The sequence below is a fragment of the Aspergillus karnatakaensis genome (assembly GCF_047715665.1).
Source record: "Aspergillus karnatakaensis strain CBS 102800 unplaced genomic scaffold BJY04scaffold_25, whole genome shotgun sequence".
NCBI classification, from domain to species: domain Eukaryota; kingdom Fungi; phylum Ascomycota; class Eurotiomycetes; order Eurotiales; family Aspergillaceae; genus Aspergillus; species Aspergillus karnatakaensis.
In genome coordinates, this window is record NW_027395737.1 from 28,117 (window position 1) to 45,122 (window position 17,006).

The 17,006-nt window shown below is 52.4% G+C and overlaps 6 protein-coding genes across 6 annotated transcripts; 2 read left to right on the forward strand and 4 right to left on the reverse strand.

Annotated features, from left to right (window-relative positions):
- Positions 1–96: 96 nt before the first annotated feature.
- Positions 97–2,159, reverse strand: BJY04DRAFT_61326 (Zn(II)2Cys6 transcription factor domain-containing protein). Its single transcript, XM_073720728.1, has 4 exons — positions 1,630–2,159; positions 1,123–1,578; positions 938–1,072; positions 97–876 (listed from the first exon to the last, which is right to left on the reverse strand). Exons 1-4 carry the CDS (start codon positions 1,684–1,686, stop codon positions 202–204), a joined length of 1,323 nt encoding a protein of 440 aa, XP_073570995.1. The 5' UTR covers positions 1,687–2,159; the 3' UTR covers positions 97–201.
- Positions 2,160–3,285: 1,126 nt separating this feature from the next.
- Positions 3,286–4,129, forward strand: BJY04DRAFT_61432 (uncharacterized protein). The gene is made up of 2 exons (XM_073720729.1): positions 3,286–3,715; positions 3,786–4,129. Exons 1-2 carry the CDS (start codon positions 3,478–3,480, stop codon positions 4,046–4,048), a joined length of 501 nt encoding a protein of 166 aa, XP_073570996.1. The 5' UTR covers positions 3,286–3,477; the 3' UTR covers positions 4,049–4,129.
- On the reverse strand, positions 4,006–12,418 carry BJY04DRAFT_227866 (uncharacterized protein; the record flags this gene model as incomplete). Its single annotated transcript, XM_073718719.1, has 14 exons — positions 4,006–5,417; positions 5,472–5,851; positions 5,882–8,858; positions 8,915–9,875; positions 9,929–10,079; positions 10,139–10,525; positions 10,589–10,823; positions 10,891–10,965; positions 11,001–11,112; positions 11,181–11,271; positions 11,320–11,662; positions 11,751–12,022; positions 12,073–12,217; positions 12,281–12,418. The coding sequence occupies 14 exons, from the start codon at positions 12,416–12,418 to the stop codon at positions 4,245–4,247; spliced, it is 7,440 nt and encodes a 2,479-aa protein (XP_073570997.1). The 3' UTR covers positions 4,006–4,244.
- Positions 12,419–12,684: 266 nt separating this feature from the next.
- On the reverse strand, positions 12,685–14,499 carry BJY04DRAFT_61497 (uncharacterized protein). The gene is made up of 5 exons (XM_073720731.1): positions 14,140–14,499; positions 14,057–14,076; positions 13,884–13,991; positions 13,446–13,837; positions 12,685–13,390 (listed from the first exon to the last, which is right to left on the reverse strand). Exons 1-5 carry the CDS (start codon positions 14,321–14,323, stop codon positions 12,925–12,927), a joined length of 1,170 nt encoding a protein of 389 aa, XP_073570998.1. The 5' UTR covers positions 14,324–14,499; the 3' UTR covers positions 12,685–12,924.
- Positions 14,429–16,163, forward strand: BJY04DRAFT_61511 (uncharacterized protein). Its single transcript, XM_073720733.1, has one exon. It carries the CDS (start codon positions 14,677–14,679, stop codon positions 16,126–16,128), a length of 1,452 nt encoding a protein of 483 aa, XP_073570999.1. The 5' UTR covers positions 14,429–14,676; the 3' UTR covers positions 16,129–16,163.
- Positions 16,164–16,803, reverse strand: BJY04DRAFT_61495 (uncharacterized protein). The gene has a single exon (XM_073720730.1). It carries the CDS (start codon positions 16,671–16,673, stop codon positions 16,200–16,202), a length of 474 nt encoding a protein of 157 aa, XP_073571000.1. The 5' UTR covers positions 16,674–16,803; the 3' UTR covers positions 16,164–16,199.
- Positions 16,804–17,006: the final 203 nt, after the last annotated feature.

Genomic DNA, 17,006 nt, shown 5'->3' on the forward strand with positions numbered 1-17,006 from the left:
CGGGGGTGTTATTCTGTTGTACAATACATACTGTCGCTAATTTTCCTTTGTTATATTATAAGCTGGATTATATCATCTTGAGTATTGTGGTTGAAGCAAAAGAAACACACCAACTCGCTAAGCACAGAGCACATGATCCAAACTCCCATCCCAAACTGAAAATTCCACCCGAAACAATCTCCCCAACCAAACACATCCATCTCAGCATGGAGGCGAAGGCGACAGCAAAATCTCCAATGAAGAGCGACGTATCTCGTCGTACCTCCCCTGCATCCACCAACACGTCCGAACCCACTTGACCGCGGGAAAGTCCACTTCATAGCCGACGAGGATATCTTGAACCTGCTGTCTCACAGCAATGTTTTCGCACGCTACCCACGCCACCGCGAGGCAAACCGGCATGAACGTGACTCCGAACGGCCGGTGTCGACTTGCCAGCTCAGAAAGCCAGATACATTCGGTGACCAGGTCGCCCGCCTCGTCGGCCAGGTCGAGACTTTCTGGGCTGAAGATGCGCAACATCAGATTCAGGACAAGAGCAAGGGATAGTAACGCCGAGTAGGCGGCTTGTGGCTTCGTATGGAGACGGGTCGATGGTTGTGGAACACCTGCCGCTTCAAATTCGGCGATCTTATCGAGCACCGAGCGCATCGTCCTGCAATCGATCACAAGTTGCTCATACGCGGTAAGGATATCGACGAGGTACAGAGCAGGACTACGGATCCACTGTGCGATTGAAATCATGACGTGAACTTGGAGGCTCGGGATTTTGCCGCCCTGGTTATTCAGGACTGGCTTGGGCTGTTCATAATTCTTTGCAATTGTCCAGAACCAAGAGCCTAGCTGGACGGTGGGATCGACAATACTCTGCAAAATCTGCAGTCGAGGTCAGACACATGGAGATTGGCTGACTGGGTCCATCTTAGTGTATACGTACCACTGGCATACTCAAGGTTATTATCATAGTGTCTTCAAACTGCCCTCGCCCAGCTTGCGTGACGGCTGCGTTCAAGATTTGCGTGAGAACCTGCCCGTGATTCGCAAAATGATCATCAGGTCTCCCAACCCAGCTCTGTGACAGTTAGTACAGCAACATGCTTTCGCCAGAAGATGTGGGCAAACCTGAGTGATCATCATGATGTATATCGCGCATACAGTGTTTATCGACTGGGTTTGCATCGGGTCACTCAAGCACGTCCGCAGAGCCTGCCACCCTTTTACATATTTCGAGATGGCATCCGACGAGTTTTGACGCGTTCGCACTGCCTTGACAGCACTGCTCAATGCGCCTATTGCCGCATCTAAAGCAGGACTGGCCCCAATGCGACGAGGGAGGGTTTCGAGAAACGGACCGTACCACGTCACATCGTATCGAACGTCTGTGACCTGCAGGACCTCGATGAAGCTTCGGGTAATGTCGGTTGTCTCGTTACTAGGAATCCGCGCCGTGTTTGAGAAGACAATGACATCCTGGCCTTTAGAATAACCCTCCTTGAACTTGAACCGCCGCTGCCCTGAACCCACGCAGGGGATCTGAAGACGAGCACATCTCGTACACGCGGGTTTTATTTGGTCGCACTATTTCTACGGGTTTAGCTGTCAATCCGAATGCACGGAAAAGCATCGCACCTTTTTTTTTTGCCTGCGGCAAGCATCACATCCTCGACTGGAAGGTACACCCGGCATGTTGGTCTATATGATCGGGGAAAAATCTTGGAATCTAAAAACTTCACACCTTTCTTCAGCTGCGGGAATCGCTGTTTTTAAAGTGATGACCGTGGAGCCAGCCCTGAAACTAAAAGAAACCCACCCCGACGCGACGGGCGGAACTCCTCATAATTTTAGATCCTTATTCGTGACTAACTGCATTTTCGGTAGCAGCCAATCTTGGCCGTTGCATCATCAGTTTCTTGGCGGTAATCCTGCGCCCTCTTTTGGTTGATGGTGTGTGATCCAAGCCTCCGCTACGCTCCGCGCCACGTTGATTTGACACCCATGTTTGGATCAATCAGCTCGATCGCCCCTGATCCTAACTCCCCAGTGCTGAACTGTCGACCCACTGGAATGCGATCTAGACATCGCAGCCATCGCTAAACTCGTCGACTGTATCCGTACTCCGGATTACAGGTGTCAGTCAAATCGCCAGATCTGAGACCCTCGATTCACCAAAGGAAACCTCCTCCACCTTCGTGAATTCTAGCGAGCTAGCGAGTCGGAACGAAATGGCTGCCGTTGAGCCGTTGGCAGTTCACGATTTCTGGCCCCAGCGTGAATGAAAAACGCGGGCAAATATTAGATGTCTCACACTTCAGGATTTGACCAGAGATAAGCGGATGGCTTTGCAGTTTTGTTACGTCGTTGGCTCTGTTCCTCAAGGAGATCGACAAGGCCTAGTAGCAACCCAACGAGGTCTTCTTCCATCTCCAGGGGCTCATTGGAACAGCCTCTGTTGCGCTGCCCTCCTGGCTTAGGCTCGGGGAAGCACCGCCCACTTCCTTACCTTGAATCGCAGGGAACCCTTACAAGGCTGAGGCAATAAGCATCCCGCCTTCAACCGTGTTTGTGTTTCAACTCAAACAGCTTATTAGACTGCAGATGGAGGCAACTAAATACAGCACATGTTGATACTTGTTCAAGTGCATGGAGAGTTTTGTCTCCATTTCTGACGGTCACTCAGCCTCTGCGATCGTTGCGACCCCCGCGACCCCGCGGGACCGCGCGCGCGGACCATTCGATTTTTGGCCCCCAAATTCTGTTGTCTTAAGTCTTGAGTCTTGACTCTTGACATGGAAGAATCTCGGGAAATTCGACGCTTTGAGCAGGCGACCGAATAAATCCATGCTAGGCCAACAACGTTATCTTGGCAAAGAAGCCGCTGAACGCATCCCGCAGAAACCTTGTTCATGGAAACCGTCACTCATGTTCCATGCTCTCCTGATTCTTTCCGTGCTGCTGGAGTTGGGGAGTCGTGGTTACGTTGCGTCAGCACGCGAAGCGAAGAATAACCGCTGGAAATGGTGATGGATACCCTGGACCTAGCTGAAGCGCTTTGTCTGCTGGGGCCCCATCATGAATTTGCTCGGCGCGGGGGGCCTTACAGCTGAGTCAATCTGGTTGGGAGCTAGATACCTTATTCATCCCTCGCTAAGTAATTTTCAGCAGCCACTGGCTCATCAGCCACAGGGATGTATCTTCAGCCCACGAATAACATATCCACAGTGTGTACCGTGTCCTGGTGTGCTCGAGTTCCCAGCAATCGACGGCAACGCCACCCATGCGACGTTTATCGACATCTCCAACGTCCCTTCTGCTCTATAATGCGGGAGCTTTCCGCTATCCATCCACTCACGGTATCCCACCCGGCCTATCAACAATATTCATTTCCACCTCTCCTTTTCATCTCTGATCCGAGATGCCCCGGTACTCAGTTTGGTATTCGGTACCTACGGTTGTAGCCCCTCGGGTTATTGACAATTAATGCAAGGAAGACCATTGCTTGAGTCTAACTGTTGGCATGGTGTACCGACATGTACAGCATTTGCCAACCGTTACATGCTGAACCTGTTTTTATTCCGAATAAATACAACTCTGTGGCGCTTTCCGAAGGCCAAAGCTGGCTTACCAACATGTCTCCGGCATTTCAAAGACTACCCATGCCGTCTCGGCGACATTACAAATCCCCGAGTAAATATTCAAGGTTTCAGCATCGTAAAACGTGCGTCGAAGCCAACCTCGTGGCAAATGCCCCTATTCCCCATCCGTCTTGCTAATCACCTGCGCAAAAGGCTTACTGCAAAGTAAGCCAGTGCTAATATCTTTGTCAGATGCTGATTCGCCGGCCCCCTTATCCTTCGACCGAAATAGGAAGCAGACACTGCACTTACAGGATCCTAGCCTAGCACTTGAAACATACCGGTTGCTCGGCTTTGCAATGCAGATCACAGCCCTACAGCGCACGAGCCGTATCCACCATCCAGGCCCCAGGCCCAGGCGTCATGTCCAGCCTGATAGACCCACTACCGAAGAGATTTCGATGTCGGAAATTTGAACGATGGCTGGACGCCTGACGGCCCAATCTAACTGGATAGGGGCTGCATATTTCAGCGCTGCTCACCTACCGCGACTATATTTCTAATCAACACTACTCGTGCCGCGGAGGATGGTAAGCCAGTTCTCCAACTACGGTGACCCAGGCCCTCCTCGTCCTGCATGCCTGCTATAGTGCCCACAATTCTGGGTTTCTACTACACCAGCTCCATCTTGCTCTTCTGCACAACCACATCCGCAATCCCAGCAATGGAGACCCCTCCCATAATCTCAAAAACGGACACTGGCGCCTCAAGCTCCCTTACAATCCAGTTTCTCAGCTCAACCGCCATCAGTGAGTCAACTCCATAGCTCGACAGCGGTTTCTCCGGCTCGACGTCCTCAGGGGAAATAGCGATCGCACGGGCGAGCCTCATGGCTAGCGCACGCAAGACCACGTGGCCGCGCTGTTTAGTATCTCGAGCCTGTTTGAAGAGCAGCACTGCGTTGATCTCTGGCTCCGTACCACCGGCTTTCCCATTTGTATCTCTGTTAGAGTCAGTTGCTTCGGGGATATGAGCAAAGGGTGAAAAAAGAGGTTGGTCAAATAGAGCGGGCGGCCGGCGACCCTCCCTCAGGATATCCGCCGGTGTGCGGAGCCCAAAGAGGACTTGGCTAGCGGCAGGTTTCTCGGCTGTGTTCCATCCAACGCTTGGGTCTGGGAGTAGACATATTTCTAGTAGGGCGAGGAGCTCTTTTGCATCGATAGGCTGCATATCATCAGTTGCATGGCGCTGGCGCTGATAGGCTGGTGTTTCGGCTATGATTCCTACATCTCGCATCCAACCGAGATCCAGCGAGATGGCCGGTTGCCCATTCGCAACACGGTACTTGGCTAGCGCATCCTGAAATGTACAGCCTGCAGCGTAATTCGCGCTGGCGATTTGCCCGGTCACGCCGAGGAGGGAAGACAGGAGGACAAAAAAATCAAGGTCAGAAGAGAGGAGACGGTGCAGGTTCCATGATGTCTGAACCTTTGAACGTATGGTGGTTGTCCACTGTTCGAATGTCATTGTCTCTTGGAAAACGGCGTCCTGGAGCACCATCGCTGCGTTGATGCAGCCGCGTACCGGAGGCATGATCTGGCTGCAGCTTTCTAGGGCAGTGGCGAGGCTGGACTCCGATGAAGCGTCACATGCCAATGCGGTGATGTTGACGCCCCGGTTGCGGAGGTTTGATAGCATTGCTTGGACAGATCCAGAAGAGGCGCCGGATCTGGAGAGGAGGATAATATGTTTGGCGCCGTGTTCTGCCATCCATCGGATTATTGCCCGGCCTAGGCCGCCGGATCCTCCCACGATTAGGTATGTCGCTTCCTTGGGGAATGTTCTCTGCGGGAGGTTAGGGTTAGCGGAGTATTGGGAAATGTAATTGAGCAACGATACCCTGGATATAGGTCCATCTCTAGCCACGAGAGACCCTTCGGTAGGCATCCAAATGGTGTCGGCAATGAACGAGCTGAGTTTGCTGATGTCCTCTGTGATAAGGTCTCTTAGCAATTCAAATTTCTCAGCCCTTATTGTAGGGCTCAGAATATCTAGGTCAATGAGCGATACAGAGATATTGCGTGGATAATAAGGAGTAAAAGGTGTCCTCCCATCCGGGGGTGTATCGACCCCTCGAGCAATGATGAGATGACCTCCGGCTGCAACGAGTTTCACTAACGCGAGGAACTGATCATCATTCGACGGAAAGCCGCTGAAGACGACATGAAACTTCTCATCCCCGGCAATTTGCGGCATACCCGACTCGGATAAACGCTTTTCTGTGATGAATATTCTGTCCGTGGCTATACCCACAAATTTAACCAGAAGATGCTCTTCCTCCACCGTTAGCGTTTCCGGGGGCTCACCATGCCTAACGCTCAGCAAGGCAGTAACAAATACATCAGCGCCACATTTCTGCGCAATGATAGCCGCCATAAGGCCAGTGCTGGTGAAAACGTGGTCAATGAGAACACGATCCCCCGACCGAACGCGAGCAATGTCAACGAGGGCATGATATGCCGATACTCCATGATCCAAAAGCACTTTCTCGGATCTTGGAGACGATGACCCTGAGCTCTGGGCAGTGTTTCTTCCCGCCCGACCTTCCAGGGTCGGTCTCTCAACTAGTACTTTAGTGGCTCTGTCTCTAGAATGAGCAATGTCACTTGTGGCATCTACCTGGATGGAGATCCGGTCGCTTTCGAACTCTGACTGATGACAACTGGACGCGTGCTGATTTATACGGAGGTCAGTTTCAACAGGGTCCAGGGGCGCCCCTCCAGCCCAAGGCTCTCGTGCAAGTGACTTTTGAAGGGCTGTTTGACCTTGAATGTCCTTTACAGCACGACCGGTCACAAAGTGACCATCTCGAACGACATATTCGACTTCTTTGGATTGTGTTAGGAAGGTTACCTCCAGAACTGTTTCGATAGACCGCGCGCATGATATGGTCGTAGTTTCACCTTCGATTGATAGAGTAACCACGTGGCTGTCTACCTGCTCTGCGCGTATACAGCGAAGTAGCCCATGTACTTGACCGTAAGCGGGATATTGAGGATCTTTCAGGCTGCTGGCGGTCACCCATAGTAGTTGGTTGTGGCTAGTTACGTGCTTCAGACATGTGAAGCCCTCTTCAGTGAGGGAGGCCACCACTGGGCGGTTGTTGACCTCAGCTATGCAAACCACAATGGCTTCCGAAGTCCACGTTTCTTGTCTTATGCTTGGGCCAAACACAACAACCATTGAGAGCCAGCCACTGCAAGCAAGTTGTTCACAAAGTACATTCGCCAGTTCCTGTTGTTCTTGCGCCTCCTCGATCACAACTACCACCTGCGGCTTCTTGAGTCCCTGCCGAATAGTCCCAGCCTCAGCCACAGCAGAAACCACAGCAGTGGTGATAATAATACTCATATTATGACACTCCTCCTCAGCGAAGTCGCGTAGAACCAACTCAGCTCCGGAAAACCCGTTTGTGCGCAAACACTGATCCCACACGGTCTCGCCCACGGCAGCCGAATGTCCCCGCCACGCCTCGCGAGCCCCCCACCAGCCAGGAACTAACCCTGCCATGAAGTTCGTAGCAACACTATCCGGCTTGACAGCCTCGAGTAGAATTAGGTGTCCCCCGGGAGTCAGTGCCGTGCGAACGTTCCGGATCGTTGCTTCCAGATCCGGCGTTGCATGCAACACACTACCCGCAATAACAATGTCATACGACCCCGGTAAAAGATCTTGACTCGCGAGTGGCTTGCCCATATCAAAAACGGAGAACTTCAAGCGGTGCTCAGCCACTAGTTCCGGCCATCGGTGGCGGGCCTGCTCAAAGAAAGCGGGCGATATGTCAGTGTACGTATAGCTAGCGAACGCGAGCCCCCCCGTGCGAGCCTCACGCTGCTGCAGCGCAGCAAGGACATGGCCGGTCATGCCGCCAGTTCCCGCGCCAATCTCGAGGATACGGAGGGCCGGGTTTTCGTGTGCGGCTAGCTCCAGGTAGCTAGCTAAGCGGCCGTCCGCGCAAAGAGTTTGAAAGAGATCAGCGTAGAAGATACGGGCTTGATCTGATTCGAACACGACTTGTAGAGGGTCGACTTCGCCGGCTAAGATCTGTGGTAGTTTGCGTGCGCAGGTGGTGTAGAGTGTCCATGCTGGAAGGACGCTATCGATCTTGCAAAGTTGGTTCTCGAGCTCTTGATCGCTTATACTGGCCGCTTGCTGGCGTTGACTGACAGTCACATGTTTGCGAACGTGACGTTTCATCCAATCGACGTGCTGCCTTAATGCAGTAGGGACCCTTTCCCGGTCAAGGAGAGAGAGAGTCCGTGCAGTTACGATATTCAACGTATCACATAGCATGGCATGATCCGTAACAATCCCCCGCTCGTCCTTCGAAATGCGCCCACCAAAGAGAGCCTGCAGCTGTTCCGGACGCAGTAGGCTAAGCTGTGGTTGCCACTCGATGCTGTATAGTAACTGTCTTTCTGCGCCTTTGGAGCCCCCTCCACCCGAAACAGTCGCCGTGGCGGCGGATTCCACACTACACAGGACCATTCTGTTCTTTCCTAACACCGAGATACGCCCCTGTTCCCCAGGCTGATCCCCAAGTCGGGCAGCCGTGGCGGCTATCTGGACTTCCTGCGTTTCTTGCCAACCCGACGCAGCAAACCATGCATTAATCATACCCACAGGAATATTTGCTGCCGGTAGTTGACCGGCGGCCACACGGAGGACCTGGAAAATCTGGTCTAAGACGGCTGGATGAACAAAATGGCCTTCGCGGTGTTTTTCATGTACATCAACACGAGACACAGCCGTCCGTACTCCATCTGAGCGCACGTTCTGTAGTAGCTTGAACCAGTCTCCATATTGAAGCCCATGGACCACAGCGTCGTTGTATATCTCCCGCGAATCGAGACCGGTCTTGCAGAGCTGAATGGCATGTTCGTGCTGATTGCATATACTGTTTGCATCTATAGTTTGTGTCTCCTCATATTGGACCTCGATCTTCGCCCGGCAACACTCGGTCCAAACGCCACGGAGGTAAGAGAATATACTGACGTCAAAACCATGACCGCCAGGAACAAGGTCGACTAGATCGGTCGCCCGGCGAAATCGAACTTGCGTCTCAACTCGATCAGTCCAGGCCTCTGGAACGATGATGGGGCTGATAAAGTCCACTCGCTTCAGTAAGTATCCTTTAGCTGCCTTCCCCTTTAACACGATCTGGTGTGCTGCTTCCAGTATCACGACTAGCATACCAGCCGCCGGAAAGAGGAATGTATCACTGATCTTGTAGACGTCAGTCTCAGAAATATCAGACACAGGACTATGTAGCTGGGATATACCTGGTGATCCCTAATCCAGGGATGCGAATTTAGGCTGAAAAAATTCCTCCACCGTGGTTCAAGCGGGTTCCAATCAGCTGCTCGAGCTCCCAGTGTATCTCTGATGGGTTTCCCGCGTAACCGATAGTTGCGACTTACACGAGACTCAGACCAAAACTGTGACCTGTCGAATGGGTAGGGGGGACAATAAACAAGGATAGGCAGTGGGCTATGTTGCTGGTTCACAGAGCTAATACAGACGGAGTACCCGAGACAGAACAATCGTCCAGCAAGATCTAAGATGCGCATCGTGGGCGACTGGGATCGGTGGAGGGTGTAGTGGTACCTGATGCCGCTTTCTAGATACGCGAGTGTATCCCGGATCGGTCGTCGGAGAGCCGGGTGTGGGCCTATCTCGACAATGTCGGTAAAGGTATCGACTGTCTGTTGCTTCCGGTCGCCTAGCCCTTGAACGGCGTTGAAGAATTGCACAGGAGATAGGAGGTTTTCAGCCCAATACTGCGCTGAAAGTAGAGTTGATGGACTAATAGGCCGTCCTGTGACGGAGGAGACCATACTGACAGGGGTGTCTCTGTCCTGACCACGGTTGAGGTCACCCATAAGCAACACGTACTCATCCGATATACTTTGAAGATAGGGAGAATGGTATGCAACTCCCGTTGACAGTTTCTGTGCATATAGGCCATCCTTTTCTGCCTGCGCGCTCACTGCGTCAATCGCCCATTCCGGGCCAGATAGCGTGCAGTTAGAAGGGCTATTGACGCAAGCTATACAGATAGCTTCACATAGGCCTGGCTTGTCAATCCTTTGCAGGTACTCCGAGACTTGATCTTCAGCCAGGTTGATGGATAGCATAGCACCGGGTGAGTTCACATTCTCAAATCGCACCCTCTCTGCTAGTTGGCCGCGAAAATATGCAACCTTACAGGCTGACTCCAGGGATAAAGCACCACTGGTATACCTGTACATAAAGTCAGCAACTACTAAAACAGCCGTTCAAGGCTCGCCTCATACGCAGCGGCAATCTCCCCGGACGAATGTCCAACGACACTCTTAGCAACGACGCCGAAACTCCTCAGGAGATGCACAAGCCCAATTTGCACCGCTGTACATAGCGCCTGAGAGAATTGGGGTTTATTGATATGATCGGGACGGCGGAGCTCATCTACCGTCGTCAGCCATCTCTCATCACCCATCATAAGACTCATCTCGTAGTTCTCATACCAAACACCGACCAACCACATCCAAGGGTCTTGTAGATGGCATCAATATGTTTGATCTGGTGAGCAAACATTGGGTAGTGCAAGAGCTCGACCCCCATCTCGGCGTGCTGGGCCCCCTGGCCGGTGAAAACAAATGCAAGGCCTCTCTCCGTCGAACTTCGAACCGGCGTTACTGGTGCAATATGTCCGTCTTCTCGAGTTATCGCATAACTTCGCCAGAGCATGCGTCCGCGTCGGTTGGAAAGGGTGTACGCGAGTCGACTGACTCGCTCAGGAGTTGAGGACACCGAATTCTGATAATAGGATTTGTATGCCTTGGTTAAACGGTTGATCGCATTTTCATCGGCTGCAGTCCAGACGAGGAGTTTGCGCTTTTCATTGATGTGCGCTGACCCAATGACATATGCTAGTCGATCGACTTTTGGCAATATATCACTTCCTGAGTCCGGACTTGCAACAGATAGCTCGTTGTTCGATTGGTTCAGCTCAGTCTTCGGATCTTCATCGACTGTGAATGTGGTAGTAGTTTCGATTTTACAACAATGATTGCCCGCCATTCCCCGGGCTTGGAGATAATGCAGCGCATCATCCAGGATCAAATGGGAATTTGAGCCTCCAAAGCCAAACGAGTTGACGGATACGCGGCGGAGACCCTGGCCTGGCCAGGTGACATTTTGCGTGGGGATCTAAGCATGCGGTATGTGGTGATTAGTATCTCTGAGGCTTACCTAGCAGGAGCTTCATGAAACGTACTGCAATATTGAAACGCTCCGCCTCAATGGCAGGATTGATTTTCTCAAACAGGGCGTTTGGAGGGATGATCCCGGTCTCGAGGATCACCATTTTTGAAATCAGCAGTTGACAGGACTAGGATCAAATGGCGAGCTGGAGTGGAGAGTGGTACGTATTGCTTTGATGAGGCTGGCAAGACCGCTTGCGCCTTCAAGGTGTCCGACATTTGCTTTGATGGAGCCCCTGTTGTATATGTTAGACCCTGAGCTTGTTTATTGCCTGGTGCTACCCAATGATAGGAATGAATATACACATATAGTGGCTCCTCAGGAGACCGGCTTTTGCCAAAAGCGCGACCAATTGCTTCCGCCTCTATTGGATCGCCAACCGGTGTTTCGGTCCCTTTGCCATTAGATTGTACACTGATTCGCAGAGGGGTATTGCTCTTACCGTGGGCCTCGACATATCTTGTCTCGTTGAGGGCAAGATCCGCCTGTCGATAAACATGGCGAATCAAATCAACCTGGGATTGCAGACTCGGCTGGGTGAGCACAGGTGTACGTCCATCCTGATTCGACCCCGTACCCCGAATAACAGCACGGATGGTATCTCCATCCCGCAGGGCCGCTGATACGGGCTTGAGAATAACAGCAAGTACACCTTCACCCCTGGCGTATCCGTTGGCGCGGTGGTCGAAGCTATAGCAGAGCCCGTCGGGCGAGAGGAAATCCTGGCTAGAAAGCATGTGGAAGACAGCCGGGTCGAGCAGGAGATTCGAGCCCGTTACAATTGCCTATTTGTGAGTTAGCTGTGGACATGCTATGATCGCCATTCACCGTCAACACCCATTACAGCGCAAACTTGTAGAACAGGAGGCTCACACAGTCTGAATCCCCACTTTGCAACACCTTGCATGCCATATCTACCGCCGATAGGCTACTCGAGCAAGCTGTGTTGACATGGATACTAGGACCACGCAAGTCAAAATACCAGCTTACGCGATTGGGTATGATGCAAGGAACGGCATGGCCGGTGGCTGCGAACCGCTCGATGTTGTCTGGATCCATTGCTTTGATGCGGGAGAAGTCTTCTATCATCGACGCAGAGAAGACGGCGGTTCGCGACCCTGCAATCTTCTCGACTGGGATGCCGGCTGTTACGATTAACTTGGAGCCAACGTCGGTTTATTGAGCCCTGGCCTACCTGTCTCGAGCGCACGGTATGAAACCTCCAATGTCCATCTTTGTAGCGGATCCATAGAAGCAGCCTCTGTTGGCGTAACGGAGAAGAATGGGGCGTCGAAGCAGCGAACATCTTCTGAAATATAATGACCAGCAAGATCAGGCACCTGCAGGGTGTAGTTGGTCTCGCCAGTGTTCGGTCTTACGGTGGAAAGGCCGTCTTTGCCAACCCCGAGACGGGATGCAGGCCAGCTAGACTTGAGATTTTGGCGGTTTTGAAGAACATCCCAGAGACTAGTGTCATCTTCGATGCCGGATGGCAACTTGAACGCATATCCAATGATGGCAATATCTCTGGACTCCTGCATGTTTTTCAGTATCTGCAACCTCGGCATGGGATGGTTTGCAGTCAAGGAGAGCCAGTTCTGGGGGATTGAAGGGATAGGTCCGTGATTTCCGCTTCTTATTACAGTATATTGTGGACTAATGGATGCACAATATCTAGGTGAACCTTAATAACCTGCTAGGCCAGACCCAGGGCAGAAGTTGGAGGGGTCTAGGTTATGTTTGGATGCTGAAGGTGCGTGCGCATGTTGGGGCACGGCGTACTACTAACTAGTTAGTTGATAGACGATTCGAACAGGCTAAACAACCCGGGCTTAGTGTTCGACAAGGAAGCGCATCCTGTTTTCGCCCCAGCCCCGGTCCGTTTCGTTTAGGAGTCTAGGACCAGGCACCACAATAGCGAACCAGTACGGATGAATCGTGGAGACTCTAGTCATGCCAATGTAACCCCAAGGTGCTAGGTACATGCTAAGGGAGTCCAGTTGATCTCCGACCATTCCGTACGTACTTTTGACATCTAATTTAAATCTCACGGAGCCCGGTACTTTGCGAAATTGACCTCGGCTCCACCATCAGCCTTTGCTGCATCCCCCTCAGTGACAGCAAATTGCGTGGTGCGCGTAATCGCCAACCCACGCCCTCCAACATGCAACCGCTCCGTCGATTCCGATGGCTCCAGAGCGCTCATATGCTCATCCACTTCCAGCTTGTGCATCCCCGCCCGGTCGCGGCTCTTGCTGGCGTATCTGTCTGACTCCAATTCATAACTCTGGTGGTATGATCCCCGCCCACTCCCCTTGGTCATTTTCTTGATGTGTCCGACAATGCCCGTCTCTTTGATGATTTTGGGGATGCAGGGTAGGCAAATGATGAAGAAGCCACAGGTCATTTCGGCCATGGCCCAGAATGCTAAAGGGCCTAGGGTGTAGACCGAATCGGGGGAGCGGCCGTGGGTCACTGTCACCGAGCATCGGAATGCGGCGGAGATGCAGGCACTGATCAGTCTAGCTTAGCTTTTTAAACAGATTCACCGTGACAAGAGAGACTCACAGCAAGCCCACTCCAAAGATAAAGGAAACACCGAGTCTCTTGCGCCAGGACATTTTCAAAATCCAGATCGTCCGCTGCGGGAGGAGGAATATTATCACATCACATATCAGGTGGATACTGGCGGATCCCACTTGAAGCTTGTAGAGATCAAAGCAGTCGCCCGGAACTGTGATATCGTAGATGGCTTTGTATGGAGTGCACTGCAAATTGAGGGCGACAATGATGGCGATGTTCGCGGTAATCTGGACGAAGATAATGCTCGCGCAGCCGATCCAGAAGGGACTTTGCAATCTTCGACCGACGGTAGAAAATACTCGGCACCATTCGACGAGGATTCCGATTTTCAAGGCAGGGAGGACAATCGAGTAGCATATGCCGAATATTAGAACATACTAGAGACTTTAGTTATAGTCCGACCTTGACAAGGGATGATCTCACATATTGAGTGGGCGTGACATCTCGCAGACGAACATTCCAGGTATGAACAAAGTATCCTGGCGTCTTGATGAGTGCCAGTGTGCAGTATGTTGCGCCCCAGAAGCAGCCCTAGATTGAAGACATCAGCAGAGTCCCTCGGAGTTGACCCGTGCAGTGACTTGGAAACGACCGACATAGGCAATGATGACGAGCACTAGATGGAAACTCGTTCTTTAGTAAAGACATCAAAGCAGATGGACAACGCTGAACCACGTACCTTCTTCGATCTGAAACTTTCGCAACAAGACCACCCTCGCATATCCGCGCAGAACACAACAGACTGTGGCGAACACGGCGCACGTGGACAGGACAGCTATAGCCAGTCCGTTCAGATTGGGAGGGTTATCGAGCTGTGGAGTGACACCCTCGGGGGGTTCGAGGGCAGGCCCGTCGAGGTCCATGGCGACAAGGCGGCTTGGAGAATTTGCAGAACTGTATCTCGATGAACCCCGAGGACAGAACCTCCATCTTATCCAACTCCAGGGGCTATGTTCACTGTTGGCAGCGCTCGCGATGAACTAACCGCAGTGGCAGCTAGTGCCGTCAATCCTTGTCGATGAGCCGTGTGGCTGCAGGGGACCGGCTCCTTCTGGCGTCTTAGACGGGAGAACCTTGCAATTGTTTTAATCTATTCCTCCCACTTACTTCCAAGCAATACCCGTCGCCGACCTGAGGTCGATCGGCCTGGGCTCCGCCCTCTTAAGACTGGCGCCACTCCCCTGGAGGCTTTTCACATCCTGTTCACTGCTTGCGGATGACCATGCCAGACCAGCAAGTATATGACCTCCATCCCCTCGGGTGGGAAAATGACCCCGAGGAAGAGCGATTCCCCATCTCCACCCTAGACTACCTGTCCGTGCAGACCTACAACAACTACGCATTGTTCTTCCGCCTAGCCGACGAGGACAAGCGCAATGCTGCCGATTTGCTTAAGAAAGGCCTGGAGAGGACTCTCAGCCAAGTTCGACGTATCTGTGGAACAATTGAGCGGAACCCAACAGGGGGCTATTCCTTCTACAAGAAGAAAGATAGTACCGTGCGGTTTATTGTGCAGTGGCTCGACGACTCGGAGGAGTACCCGTCTATCGATGACATCGAGCAGTCGCATTTCTCAGCCGTCAAGCTGGGCGATTTGAATGTCTGGAGCGTGCCTCCTATGACCTATGGTGAAAAGCCCGAGGCCAATCCAAATAATAGCCCGGTCGTCGCAGCCTACAAGGCCAACTTTGTCCGTGGCGGGCTGGTTTTCATAATGCACCATCATCATTACTCCAATGATATTATGGGATGGGCCGGTCTAACCCACCAGCTAGCGGAGAACTGCTATGCTCTATTCCATCAAACTGCATTTCCCGACTGGGATCCGAAGAACCTCGACCTCTCACGCGTGACAAAGCCGGACCCGCCAGAGGAGGCCAAAGTCGACGGCCCCCCTGCGCCGCAGCGCCATCCCAAGCAGATGGCTGGCATATCTCTCCTCTTCCATCTCCCTAAGAGCAAGGCGGCCGAGTTGAAACAGCTGGCTACCCCTCAGGACGGCACATGGGTTTCCACCTACGACGCCTTCTCAGCCTTTATCTACCGCAACCTAACTCGAGTGCGCGCCCCTGTTTTCGACCCGGAGCCGTCAGCGCCCATCTTCTGGGTCGAGGCCGTCGACATGCGAAGACGCTTCCACAGCCCAAAGGTTCCCCCACGGCTCCAAGGCAACGTCATGTCCGCGGCAATGAGTACCACCACGCCCGTGCCTCAACCCACAGCCGCCGAGATCATCTCTGACTGGCCGTTTTGGAAGCTAGCCGCATACATCCGTGCGCTGACCAACAGCGTCACGCAGGAAAGCCTCGATCAAATGCTTGGAATGGTCGCCATGGTCCGCGACAAGTCAACCCTGAACATCCGCATTGACGCGCAGCCTCCCTTGTCCATCCTGCAAACCGACCACCGCGATGCCAATATCACGGGGGCGGACTTTGGCTTCGCCTCCCCGATCACTTACCGTCATTTGCTGGATTGCGTAACGAACGGTGTCATTGTCATCTATCCACCGCGTGCAAACACCTCCAACCCCGATGAGGGCTGCGAGTTTGCGATCTTCTACGAGAGCGATCTTGCGCAGACGCTCATTGAGGACCCGGAGTGGAATAAGTACTTTGAGTACCGGGGTGTGGATGCTATTGATGCCGCTTCTCAACACTCTTCTTGATATATCTCTGTAGTCAAAGATACTTAGATCTAAGTAGTGTACTCTCTCCAGCCCATTGGCATAGAAACACTTTACAACGTCTGTACCTTCCAAAACCCCCTCTCCATCCTCAAACTCGCAATCACCCACTCCCCATCTATCTTCTTCCAAACCTCATGATACCGCCCACCCCCAGTCCCCGTCCACCCGCCCTGAACCCCCAGGCTCGCCGCATGGTAGACAACACTCCACACAGCCCGAACCTCATTCTCATCATCCGCAGTGGTAAATTCAAATTCGCCGGGCCCAACGATATGGATCGTCTGCTGCGTTTCAAATGCCTTTTGAAAGAAAGAGACGAACTCGTCGCGGTTCGCAAAGGAGTAGGTGACGCCGTTCTCGGTCACGACGGCGCCGGTGGGGTCGGTGAATTGGGCTGTGATGGTTGGGTGGAGCAGAGATGCAAAGGAAGACCAGTCGTGGGTGTCGGCTGCGCGACAGTATTGGGCTTTGCGTTGGCGGAGGGTTTCGCAGAGTTCGAGGGAGGGGGTTTTTGCAGGGGCCATGATTGCAGTTGTTGCTTTGGTATGTAGATGGATACAAATAGAGAATAGAGACTGGAGGGGATTGCAGGGCAGGTGGATGTTTAAGTAGTGTGCTAACTGTGCGGGGGTGGGTATGCTAGTTATAGTACAGCCTTGTTATAGACCAGGTATCATTTCTTACCCTATCATGACCTATCGTACTTATACTCCCTCCAGTTTTTATATCTATAACCTCAGGGCTCATTTTACTTCTAGCCATATTGATTATAGTGGCTTTCTGTTTCTCACTCCCTGTCGTCGGATGGAGCTGTTTCGATTTCAAAGATGATTCTCACTGAAAACTACAAAAGTATA